This window comes from Musca domestica, unplaced genomic scaffold, assembly GCF_030504385.1.
Source record: "Musca domestica strain aabys unplaced genomic scaffold, Musca_domestica.polishedcontigs.V.1.1 11, whole genome shotgun sequence".
Taxonomy (NCBI): Eukaryota; Metazoa; Arthropoda; class Insecta; order Diptera; family Muscidae; genus Musca; species Musca domestica.
Genome location: NW_026712133.1, coordinates 19,686,226 through 19,700,040, shown reverse-complemented (window position 1 = coordinate 19,700,040; position 13,815 = coordinate 19,686,226). Strand labels below are relative to the sequence as shown.

Sequence of the window (13,815 nt, the reverse complement as noted above, 5' to 3'; positions counted from 1 at the left end):
GGGTGCAAACATAATTTATGTTTAGATCCAAACATAATGTATGTTTAGATCCAAACATAATGTATGTTTGACTGGAAACGAACTTATGTTTGGGTCCAAACATAAGTTGTGTTTGGACCTAGATATAATTTATGTTTGGGTCCAAACATAATATATATTGGGGTGCAAACACAAATTTATGATTGGGTCCATTTGTATACTTACTGCAGATATAATTCAACCACAATGCAAACTAGTTTTAAATCAATTTTTGATATTCACATTTTATTTAACATAAAAGAAATTCATACATATTATAATATATAATATAACTTCAGAACTTCAAAATCTTCACGTTTAAGTCTGAAAGATATTTTTTTTAATAAATAAATAACAATAATTATTGAAGTATTAAAAAATAATAAAAGCAAAAAAATATAAAACTTTTGCAAATACTAAAAAAATAATAATAAAACTGATTAAAATCAATAAAAATATTGATATTAATAATTAATATTAAATTATTAACACATTTTTATTTTATCAATAACAACAATATATTATTTATAAAAATTAAAACATAATAAATTAATATTAGAAACATAAGAATAATTTTAAGCATAATAAAAATTGTAATAATTAATATAAAATTAATATCAGCAATAAAAAATTGTTAAAAATAATAATATTAAAATAAAAAGTTCTAATTATAAAAATATTAAAGAAAATAAATAATTTATAATGAAACATAGTTTTTTATTTTCTTTAATATTTTTATAATTAGAATTTTTATTTTAATATTATTATTTTTAACAATTTTTTATTACTGATATTAATATTATATTAATTATTACAATTTTTATTATGCTTAAAATTATTCTTATGTTTCTAATATTAATTTATTATGTTTTAATTTTTATAAATAATATATTGTTGTTATTGATAATATAAAATAAACATTTGTTAATAAGTTTATAATTTATATCGTGCCAGTTTTCATAAAATTTTTAATTTATTATTATTAATATTATTCTTAATATTTGTTATTATTTTTATTTATTAATTTATTATTTTTCCTTTTATTACAATCACTATTTTTTCAATAAAGTAAAATACTTACAATCTGTTAGGGTCTTCTTTTAGACATTCGTCAATAAGGGCCTTCGAAATATTCACCCTATCTTTATTTTGCAGGCGTTTTTCGGCAATAAAAATTCTCCATATTTTGTTGACAGCCGGAATTGACTTGATGGACTCTATGTCAGTCTTTAAAGTTGAAATAACATTTGTTTTTGGGGTAAGATCCCCAAAACCACCTACGGATTCACACTCCGATAGAGTGCCACTAACTGTCGATGCTGATGCCACTGATCGAACGGAGTCTAAATGAAAATTAAATATATTATTTAAAAAAAGAAATATATTATTTAAAAAAAGAAAAAAAATATTAACAGCCTGTTTCTTTATTTTGAAACGAAATTTTTTTTGTTCCGACATAAATAAACAGGCTGTAAATCCAGTGTACTTACCTCCAAATTGCAACTCAATATGAAAAGTAGGTGTTGACATATATTGATGAATTACTTTTTCAAACTGGTCTTCTTTAATGGTTGCACCAAACACTAAGGCTGTTATTTTTCTTGAGGCATCAATTTTTAACTCTAATTTGGCTGCTTTTATAAAGCTTTGTAGATTTAAAGGCTCCGGCGCTTCGACAAATAATTAGTCTTCCCCCAAAACAGTTGGTATCAACATTTATTACAACACTTGTGACACGACGCGAAGACACAAAACAAATAAAAAGTATAAAAAAAGAACACAACCAGAATGCCAACATGAGACACGCGCAAATGTTACGCTCTTTTGTTCTCATCAAGCAAATCGGTGTGTATGCGAAAAACGCATGTATGTATGTATGCATGAACATTAGTAAGAAGCAACGTCTCAGCAACAAAAAAACATCCAAACAGCTCTTTGTGTGTTGTTGTTGGCATTTTTTGGTGCATGGACAATAGAGAGGAAAAAAACGTCTCAGCAACAGTTTCCATCCCTCTTGCCGCGTCTCAACTTGAGACACGCGCCAATGTTACGCTCTTTTGCTCTCACCAAGCAAACACTGCCGATCGCTGATGGAACTATGTGTGGTGTGTGCGCGGCAAGAGGGATGGAAACTGTTGCTGAGACGTTTATTTCTTTTCTATTGTCCATGCACCAAAAAATGCCTACTTGAGAAAGAAAACGTTACAACAACAACACACAAAAAAATTGACTCCTCTGTATATATGTCGGTGTTAATGCGAAAAACGCATGTATGTATGTATGCATGAACATTAGTAAGAAGTAACGTCTCAGCAACAACTAGAAAATTCACACCGCACAACAGCAACGAAAAAACATGCAAAAAGTTTTTTCGTTGTTGTTGTTGTGCGGTGTGTATTTTCTAGTTGTTGCTGAGACGTTACTTCTTACTAATGTTCATGCATACATACAACTTCTATTTACAGTCATATTTGGAAGAGAGCAAAAAATGTTTCGGTTCTGCTTTGTTGTGCGGCCAACCAAGCCAACACATCATCAACGCAAAAACAGACTTCTCAAAAGTAATCGAGAGCTCTGTTGTTTAGCTCTTTGAAAAAAATCCTCTCCGCACCCATAAAAAAATATGTTCTAACATATAAAATATGTTGGTACCCAACAAATAAAATTGAGTTATGTTACAAAATGTTGCAAACAAATATTTGTTTGCACCGAAACAAATTATGTTTGCATCCAAAAATATATTTGTTTGCAACCAGTCCCAAACAAATATATGTTTGGATCCAAACATATTTCTAACATATATTTTTCTGCGTGCAGTTATTAAAGTTGTGGTAATAAACTTCGCCATCGCAGGATGGCAAAGAATATTGGAAAAACGTTTAGTTTATTTGTCGTGTTGCTTTCCGCTAAAGTTTCTTCCCCGAAGCAATCAACGTTTTTGCAAAAAGTTATTACATCAAAGTCAAATGACTGCTGGCATATAATGTGAGTTATTGAAAGAATCGTCGTAGTTGGCCACGGTAGTTGAACATCACCATGAGCAACACCTGGACAGCTTTGCAGGTAATATGACTTTATGAGGATATTGCCTGCATCCTGATGACATAATTGTGATTGACTTACTTAGTGCAGGACATTCACTTGATGATTGAGTATTAAACCGAATGACATTTATTTCAAGGATCATCACATCATAGATGGATAACAAGGTGATCCAATCGTCACTATAGCTAATGAGGCAAACTGTGAATGAGATGACATTTGTGGTATATAAGAGAATTAATTACTTCAAATATAGGAAGGAAGTGGTTTGTTAAACAACAGACATGAGGTTCAGTAATATCATTTCCGGATTACGATCCCGCGGGAATCAGTTTATATAAGGTATGTGGTATCTGCGGCAACATTGCAGAATAAAATTTGTTTATAAGATGGGGAAGGAAGATCTCATACAAACACTTTCTGCGCCAATTTATGCATGTCAGTCCGTCTATCCATATATTTTTGTGAACAAAATGCAGGTCAAACAAGTAAAAAAACATTAAGTTCGGCCGGGCCAAACTTTTAATACCCTCCACCTTAGGGTAAAAGAAACATTAGAAGAAATGTGGCAAAAACCATCAAAATACCGAATATCGGGATGTACCGTTATATGGGGGCTATATCAAATCATGGGCCCATGCATGCAATGTTTCGCCACCGAAGCTGGAACCCATTATGACCAACAAATGCCAATTTTCAGACAAATTCGTGAAAAAATGTGGAAAAAATCATCAAATTACCGAATATCGGGAGGTACCGTTATATGGGGGCTATACCAAAACGTGGACCTATAATTACAATGTTTCGCTACACGAACTAGGACCCATTATGACCCACAAATACCAATTTTTAGACAAATCAGTGAAAAATGTGGCAAAAACCATCAAAATACCGAATATCGGGAGGTACTGTTATATGGGGGCTATACCAAATCATGGACCCATACATGCAATGTTTCGCCACCGGAGCTGGAAACCATTATGACCCACAAATACCAATTTTTAGACAAATTCGTGAAAAAATGTGACAAAAAAAAACTAAAATACCGAATATCGGGAGGTACCTTTATGTGGGGGCTATACCACAACGTGGACCTATACATACAATGTTTTGCCACACGCTCAGGGACCCGTTATGACCCACAAATACCAATTTTTAGACAAATCAGTGAAAAATGTGGCATAAATCATCAAAATACCGAATATCGGGAGGTACCGTTATATGGGGACTATACCAGAACGTGGACCGATATATCTCATTTTCAATACCAACCATCCTAGACACAATGCAAATAGCTCTGCTAAATGTTGGCGCTCTTCTACAAATAATGTGAGCTGTATCGTGATTTCAACAGACAGACAGACAGACGGACATCGTTAAATCGACTTAGAATTTTATGCTGATTATGAATATATATACTTTATGGGTTCTAAGACGAATATTTAAGGATGTTACGAACGGAATGACAAAGTTAATATACCCTCCTTTCCAAGGTGGAGGGTATAAAAATAATATTTGTATGGCCAAAGGACGAACGCTATTTAAGCCTAATGTGCACTCCACAACAATGAAATTTGATACGAGCATCAGATATTGCTCGAAGATACATTTCCCAAATTTTATCGAGATCGGTTCAGATTTCAATATACCTTCCATATATAATATCAGCCCAAATTTGCTAGATTTTTTAAATTCTACCGAATTTTTCCATTTGATGAAACTCGGTCCGGTATATCTACATATTGCTCCACTAAATATTTTTATACTCTACAACACTATGTGTTTGGAGTATTATAAGTTTGATTGGGCCAAAAATTATGTCACACCTACATAGGAAAGTATATATGGATCTTCCTATCGCCGTGCTGAGCCGATCTAACTATGTATGTCCGTCTGTCTATGTTAATTTGTAATCACCCTAGAGGTCGTAATTATGGCTCGATCCCCACGAGGTTATCATATAGTCGATCCCGCCCGACTTTTGACCTTTCCTTACTGGTTTTAACACATATGAATTTCTGGCGTATAGTTAAGATTTAGAATTTTGACACCTTCAAGGGCATACAGGAACTTGTTCCCATCCCTTTTAAAGAAAAATTTTAACCATATTTTAAAACAAGTAATCAAAGACTATAGTCGTGCGGGGCCGACCATGTGATACCCTACAATATGGTAGAAGTCCCCTTATGTTCAAATACCCAAATGTCCTAACTTGGAAGTTTGCGCTTTTGAAATTATGTCATAGAGCACCGCTCAGATTTTATTTATTTATTTTTTTTTTGACGAGGGACATTTACCCAATATTGACGCACTCCGTCGTGTTGTTAGTTACAGCTAAATATAATCCAATGGTCATCCAAAATGCTAGACTTCTTCCCTGTCCCTAACCATCTTCTCATGCAGAATTCCGTGTCGATTGGTTTCAATTGTGTGATCAGGAAAATTTTTCTATTTTTAATTCATTTGAACCCCTAAATATTTTGCCATTAGAAAGAAGCCCCTCTGTATCTCCAAATTTAGACACATCTATATGATTTGCTTGTCTACGATATTTGACTATATTCGTCAACGAAATCAGCATATATGGGCCAGAAGTCCGCCTTTTGTGTATTTCGGATATCGACTGTAAGTAATGCTGGTATTTTTTCACACAAAATTGCGGTCCATTCTACCCGCTGTCCTAAATTCTAACTTCATACGAGATTTCGTGTCCTTTGGTTTCTATTTGTGACATTTATAAAGGCTGCAAAATTAGGAACAGTTTTAGTTGTTGGTCCATTTCAACCCTTAAATATATTGCGGACATCTTTAAGGCAATAGGACTAGCCCTTCTGAGCCCCTTATGAAAAATTTCGTGAGGATCGGACGATAATTGCCATTTGCATATAATAACCCCAACCTGTGTTGTAAGGTGAAAAAATATTACAAAATATACACTTCAATATTATAAGGCAAACTGAAAAAAATCGCATGCGATTAAAAGTATGAAAAAATAAAACAAGTAAGCAAAGGCTACAGTCGAGCGGGGCCGACCGTTGAATACCCTACAACACTATAATAAACGATACATTTTATATAGGCGAGATACTCGAAAGAATTGCACAAGATATTGTGACAAATTATAAAAGAAAACCATCAGGTTTCGTTCTCTAATTTTCGAATAATAGCAACTTAAATTAATTTGCTCATTTCCAATTTATTGGTAGATGTTGCACTTAAATGGTCTTCCTAGATCTGGAACCAATATTTCCCAAAGACCTATAATTTCTTAGAAGTGTATTTGTGAATTCTCGAAAAAGTCTCTGGAATGGACATTTTCGTATTTTGTCTACCAAAGTTGGCAAACTATTTCACACATTGAATATTTTTGGATGGCCATCCAAAACTGCTTGGCTTTTGCAATGTCCGGTAACCCCCTTTCAAATGTGCCTGAGGATCGGGCGATAATTACGACCTGCCGACAATTTTGCAGTTTTTTGGTCCATTTCAACCCCTAAATATATGGCGATCATCTCCAAAAAGAGTAGGCTTCTACTCTGACCCTCATCTTATCCCCATGCAATTTCGTAAGGATCGGGCCATAAATGCGATCTGTATATGATATCCTGATATCCTAAATACTTAGTTTTGTTAGCTGTAGAAATATTACCAAATGTTTAATTCAAAATGAAAATATGCCAAAAATATGACAAAATGGAAAAAATGTGAGATTGTGACATTTTCAAAATCAATATTTTCATCTTTAGAGAGATATTTTTATGCGATTTTTTTAGACGTTTTTTCTTTCCTGCCAAGAGGCCATTCTGAATTAATGAGAACTGTCGAAATCAGTTCAGCCGTTCTCGACATATAAGAGATCTTTCAAGCATATCTTCTTTGATAAACATATATATCGCACATATTTTGCTTTATATCCGATTTGTTGGATGTTAATATCAATGTAAAGGTCAGAAGTAACCTTCTCATGGCTTTGTGATTTCGCCGGGATTTAAAATATTCGCGGTTTAATGAAAAATTTTGAATTTTTTCAACACAAAATATATGGTCTATTTTACCCGCTAAATATTATCCGATGACCACCCAAATTGGTAGGCTTCTTCCTCGTCCTAAACTCTAGCTACATGCTAAATTCCACGTCGATTGGTCAATAATTGCGACCTCTATAGCTACTACAAAATCCGACATTTTTTCAGTATTTGGTCCATTTCAACCCCTAAACATTTGGCGATCATCTCAAAAAGGAATAGGGTTCTATTCTGGCCCGACCCCGACCTCCATTCCAAATTTCGTGAAGATCGGGCCATAATTGCGACCTGCAGAGTGATTACAAATTAACATGGACAGACGGACAGACGGACATACATAGCTAGATCGACTCAGCTCGACGAGCTAGGAAGATCCATATATACTTTCCTATGTGGGAAACCAATATTTCGTGGTGTTACATAATTTTTGGCCCAATCAAACTTATAATACCCCAACACATAGTGTTGTAGGGTATAAAAAATTCACAAAACACTACAAAATCTATATTAACAGCATTATTGGCGAGTTTTTATGCGATTTTATTAGATTTTTTTCTATTATGCCAAGAGGGCTTCTGAACTGAAAAAATTAGTCAAAATCGGTCCAGCCATTTTTTATACCCTCCACCAAAAAAGGTATGGAGGGTATATTAAGTTCGTCATTCCGTTTGTAACTCATCGAAATAATCATTTTAGACCCAACAAAGTATATATATTCTTGTTCAGCGTAAAATTCGAAGACGATTCCGTCTGTCCCTCTGTCCGTCTGTTGTAATCACGCTACAGTCTAAACGAATTAAGATAGGAAGCTAAAATTTTGCACAGATCTCTCTTTTGTCTGCAGGCAGGCCAAGTTCGAAGATGGGCTATATCGGTCCACGATATCGTATATCCCCCATATAACGGTATCCCCAATATTCGGTATTATGATGATTTTACCCACATTTTTCAATGGAATTGTCTGAAATTCCACAAAAGGAGTCCCTTGTGGACATTTTACCCCTTCAAGAAGAATTGTCTATATAGGTCCACGATATCGTATATCACCCATATAACTGTACCCCACGATATTCGGTATTTTGATGATGTTAGCCACATTTTTCAATGGAATTGTCTAAAATCCCCACATGTAGTTCCTAGTGAGTACTTCACCCCCTGAGAGAATTGTCTATACAGGTTCACGATATCGTATATCCCCCATATAACGGTACCCCCCGATATTCGGTATTTTCATGATTTTACCCACATTTTTCATCGGAATTGTCTGAAAATACACACAAGAAGTTCCTTGTGGGTACTTTATACCTCGGCAGAGAATTATCTATAAAGGTCCACGATATCGTATAGCCCTCATATAACGATACCCGATATTCGGTATTTTGATGTTTTTAGCCATATTTTTCAACGGAATGATCACAAGGGGTTCTTTGGACACAAGGGGTTCTTTGTGAGCACTTTACCCCCCGACAGAGAATTCTCTATATAGGTTAACGATAACGTATGGCTCCCATATAACGATACCTCGCGTTATTCGGTATTTTGAAAATCCACACAAGGAGTTCCTTGTGAGTACTTTACACGCAGACATAGATTTGTCTTTATAGGTCCACAATATCCTATATCCCCACATATCGGCACCTTCTTATATTATTTTATTTATTATTTTTTTTATTATTTTTTTTTTTTTTTGAAAATTTTCTAATCCGTTCCAAATAGTGGAGGGTATTCAAAGTTCGGCCGGCCGAACTTACTGCTTTTTTACTTGTTATATATAAGCATTCTAACTAACATCCCTTTCCTTTGTATATACACATTGTATATATTTCGCTATATATATCCGATATATTTACTACCGGCATCTACGTAACGGTCAGAATTGACCTGTTCGTCTATTTGTGATTCCGCCGGGATTAAAAATATTCGCGGTTTATGGAACATTTGACTTTTATTTAACACAAATGTTGTGGCCTTTTCACCCACTAAGCTCTAGCCCCATGCTATCTGCCGCGTGGATTGGTCTATAATTGCGACCTGTAGAACGACTGCAAAATTTTTCAGTATTTTTGGTCCATTTTAACCCCTTAATATTATGCGATCATCTCCAAAAGCAATGGGCTTCTATTCTGGCCAAAACCCCACCTCCATTTTAAATTTCGTGAAGATCGGACCCCAATTGCGACCTGTAGAGTGATTACAAATTACGGACGGATATACATAGCAATATCGACTCAGTTTGGGGAGATGGGATCCATATATACTTTCCTATGTGGGAAACCAATATTTCGAGGTGTTACATAAATTTTGGCCCAATCAAACTTATAATACCCCCAACACATAGTGTTGAAGGGTATATAAAGGACTTACAATACGCCTTTGTTGACTCGATTTGGGGTTAAAATATTTCTCGATTTTTTTTTCTGCAATATTGCTGATGAGACTATATAAATAAAGTGAACAGATTCCGAGGAATCTAAGACCGAAAATTTCCAAACGTGTAAAAGAAGGGGAACTTGTCCTCTCTATTTTGGTTACTTTTCGATGTATACGTTAAAACGCCGATACACCTGTCTTCTTTTTACAGCTCTACTTTCACAAGCTTCAAGATTTTCCCCGTAATTATTGTCGCACAGGGTTAACAGTTTTTTATATCAAAGAAAAATTATATCCGAAAACACCCCCCTATCTTAAACGTCTTTCATTTAATTGTCAATTAAATTATACAATTTTTTGTCCAAAACACGAAAACTACCAAAATTCGTTCCTATGACCTATTTTCGCTTTGCTTTTATATGTCTCTATATGCAATGTTTTCTACATAACAGTACTTATACCATCTTCATTCTTTGCATATACTCGTATTCTAAGTTTAAAATCCATGTTTAGAAACACAGCATATATTTTCAACATTTTGACACTAATATGACAAAGCGAAATCTAATAAAACCTTCAGCATATATTTTTTATATTTCTGTCGTAAATATTCTCATAAATAAATTCGTTTCAGCGGAACGCCATAGTAAATGGCATTTTATGGTCGTGATGCTACAAACCTTGTAAATATGAAAAAATAACATTGTTTCACAACAGATTTAAAATGATTTATATTGTCATGTTATAAATATATCTTTGATGTCATATTCACTCTGAGTGTTTCAACATTGTAACGAACGGCATCTATGCAACGATGAGTGCTGCGATGTTAGACAAAATACCATGACAAGAGTAAGAGTAGTTTGAAGCAACAAATTGAAAATGTCGATGCGAAGGATGTAACAATGTCAAGTAGGTGTTTTCGCTTGGTGAAAATACGTGTGGTTTTATTTGAAAATGTGTCCTTCTGCAAGAAAAGAGGAATAAGATCAAATGGCAAGAATAAACTCAATAAACAATATATAAAGGCAATATTTTTTATGTAAATAGAAGTATAAAAGATAGAACCTTGAAAAGATATCATAACACCAGAGTTAGCCATATCAGGCAATTTCAACAGCTAAGGCAGCACTCAATTAAATGGAAACGTCTATGGTATACAATATTTAGCCCAAATTATTGATTTTCTTAGCATTGCCTTGAGTGGCAAAAATCGAAAACTGATAGCAGCAAATTTTAGTTTTAGCGCTGCAAATATACACTTAACATATAAAAGTGTCATATTTAAATAATGTCTTAAAATTTTAAAACCCGGTTCGAAAAACTCAAGCAGAGAATGTTGAATTCTTTTTTATTATTTCAGAAGAAATGAAGTACAACTCAGATCAGATTTATTTTGCGCCAAATGGTTAATATCAGCCCAAATGGACTGAATTTTGGCAATTCCGACTAAATTCATCCTAGAAAAAAAGCACTTCAAATTAGGTGAAAATCGGTTCAGATATAGCTATATATGATATTTGGTTCCATATATATTATAGAGATAAAAAAGAGTAGTCTTGGCATGTTTGTTCGGGATACCATAATATTGTTGCAAAATGATCAGGCTTAATCCCACTATTGTTGTTTTTATAAAAACAACGTTTGTTTATTAGTGGAGAACGATGGTAATTTTACCCAGGAGGTAAGGCAGAGAATACCTAGGTTTCGGAAAGAGCCACCAATTCTATCAATTGTCTTGTTTTTGGGGATGGTATATTCTCCTCAAGAGTTATTTTCAAAATAACTCCTATGACAAAAAATTGTTTTTGTTACCGGAGCTCTTCTAAATACGCATAGTGGTGTTGGGTATCATATAGTCAGCCCCGCCCGACTTTTGACCTTTCCTTACTCGTTACCTATCGTTTTTGGATCAAATATCATGATTAATTGTGCTAGAAGTATTCTTTACACAAAGACATATGCAAATGGTTGAGTTCGACCATTCTTGACTCTGAAACTTTTTTCCATATTATTGAAAAATGTGTGTAGATCACGAAAAATCGGCTTCATTTTCATGCATTTGAATTTGGGTTCTTCTACTCGTATTTAAAAAATCTTCTTTGACATTTAAAATATGGCTACATAGAAGCTATGCCATATATTTAACAAGTAAAAAAGCAGTAAGTTAGGTCATTTGGAACGAATTAGGACATTTTCACAAAACAAAACAAAAAACATTAAAAATGATGTTAAAATCTTTAAAATATCTAATATTGGAATGTGCCGACAAATCTATGTCTAGGGGTAAAGTACTTACAAATAATTCCTTGTGTAGAAATTAATACAATTCCGTTTAAAAATGTGGCTAAAATCATCAAAAATACCGAATATCGGGGTGTATTATTATATGGGGGCTCTATGATATTGTGACCTATATTGACAATTCCATTTCAGGGGGTAAGGTGCTCACAAAGAACTCCTTGTGTAAAACTTCAGACAATTCCGTTGAAAAATGTGGCTAAAATTATCACAATAATTCCGAACCCTTAAAAGTAACTTTAAATCATAGGTAACGTTATACGGACACTACGCGCTATCGTCAGTAATTACACTGCGCCCAGACAATCTTAAGGTTAGGAAATTTTTCGGTTGGTAAAAAAAAACAAAAGAGAGGTTCCCCGATCTAACTTCTTATTATAAGTATAGGACCATGCTTCATTATAAATCTTATGTGAAGGTATCCGGTGATTTTAGCTATTACCAGGGTCTTGGTCACATTTTTCAATTGATTTTGCCTTAATTGGCATCTAGCTTCTGGTATTAGACCTGGAAATTTTTTCAATGTCAATAATACGGAGTCCACTTATGTGAGCCACATTTGTGTATTATTATGCTTTAAAAACTATGCATTGGGCTAAAACTACGGGCCGGCAACGCGGACTGAGAAAGCTAGTTATCTATATAAGTCCACGATATTGTATGGCCCCCATATAACGGTACCACCGATATTCGGTAATTTGATGATTTCAGCAACATTTTTCAATGGAATTGTATAAAAGTCCACGCAAGGAGTTCTTTATGAGTAATTTATCCCCTGGAAGAGAATTATCTATATAGATTTACGATATCGTATAGCCCCCATATAACGGTACTTTCAGATATTCGGTATTTTGATAATTTTATAATAATAATTCTACACATGGAGTTATTTGTGAGTACTTTACCCCTAGACATATATGTCCATATAGGTCCATAATATCGTTTATCTCCCCATATATCGGCACCTTCCAATATTAGGTATTTTAAAGATGTAAACATAATTTTTAATGGATTTTTTTTTAATATCCTACTTTGTTCCAATTGTGGAGGGTATTCAAAGTTCGGCCCGGCCAAACTTATTGCTTTTTTACTTGTCTTCTTTATGAGATATATTATAAAGCCGAAACGAGTAATGACATCTTCCTTTCCTGGCAATATTTTGAGTCAAAGTAGCAGTAAGAACAAGCGGAGGGTCTACAGGTTATATCTGTTTAACCTCTCCTGGCAATATTTTGAGTCAAAGTAGCAATAAGAACAAGCGGAGTGTCTACAGGTTATATCTGTTTAGCCTTTGGTTCCGGTCAGCTTTTCTTAGTTGATTTTAAATGCGCCAGCACAACCTAACCTATTGACAAACCACAGTTCTCAGAAGCTTAGACAGCTGGGTTTTTAACTTATCTGAGTAATGACACACTTTGCACATAATTATACTAATATTTTAAAATGCTTAGTCTCATTCGTCTAAATTGATCCATCGCAAAATAAAGTTGTTTTTTCCATTTCAATTCCATTTACACACACACACACTTTGTTACATATTATAAATAATTTAATGCCTACCTTTAGCAAATTAATGAAGGAAATAATATAAAAGAAAATAGCAATACAATCGCTTTGATTTATATTTTCAAACAAAAGTTATGTGGAAATAAATCGAACTATTTTTCTTTGAAAATCATTCAACCTTTCTCGTACTTTGAATTGCAAATGACTCTTATTTATAAACCAATCACATAATTGATTAACCCTTTCATTCTTCAAATGACATCCTTTTTTGCAATGGAAACCCACTGGCAAATCAATATGTCACATAGTACCTTTCAATATTTATTGGGTACATGGTGCGGAACATTAATACAATGTTGCCCTGTTGTAATCCTTTGATCACATCAAATCAATGTTTGAACATAAATAAAAGGAGAGTAATACTATATTAGCTAAGTTGTTTAGCTATTAATAAAGCGTAAAATCGTTCCCATTGGATTGATATAAAAGGTAAATGATTTACGAAATGTAAGGGTTAGAAACGGATGTGTTTCAAAACTTAAATATTTGAAAT

At 33.8% G+C, this 13,815-nt stretch overlaps 1 protein-coding gene across 1 annotated transcript; it reads right to left on the bottom strand.

Moving 5' to 3' along the window:
- Window positions 1-236: 236 nt before the first annotated feature.
- On the bottom strand, window positions 237-1,776 carry LOC131806953 (uncharacterized). The gene is made up of 3 exons (XM_059131925.1): window positions 1,509-1,776; window positions 1,100-1,361; window positions 237-342 (listed from the first exon to the last, which is right to left on the bottom strand). Exons 1-3 carry the CDS (start codon window positions 1,546-1,548, stop codon window positions 294-296), a joined length of 351 nt encoding a protein of 116 aa, XP_058987908.1. The 5' UTR covers window positions 1,549-1,776; the 3' UTR covers window positions 237-293.
- Window positions 1,777-13,815: the final 12,039 nt, after the last annotated feature.

What these genes read in the sequence shown, in the direction of transcription:
- LOC131806953 (XM_059131925.1), bottom strand. Translation starts at nt 1,548, where the DNA reads ATGTCAACACCTACTTTTCATATTGAGTTGCAATTTGGAG. An exon ending in TATTGAGTTGCAATTTGGAG is followed by an intron (nt 1,362 to 1,508) that starts GTAAGTACACTG and finishes ATTTTCATTTAG; the next exon opens with ACTCCGTTCGATCAGTGGCA. An exon ending in AAAGAAGACCCTAACAGATT is followed by an intron (nt 343 to 1,099) that starts GTAAGTATTTTA and finishes AATATCTTTCAG; the next exon opens with ACTTAAACGTGAAGATTTTG.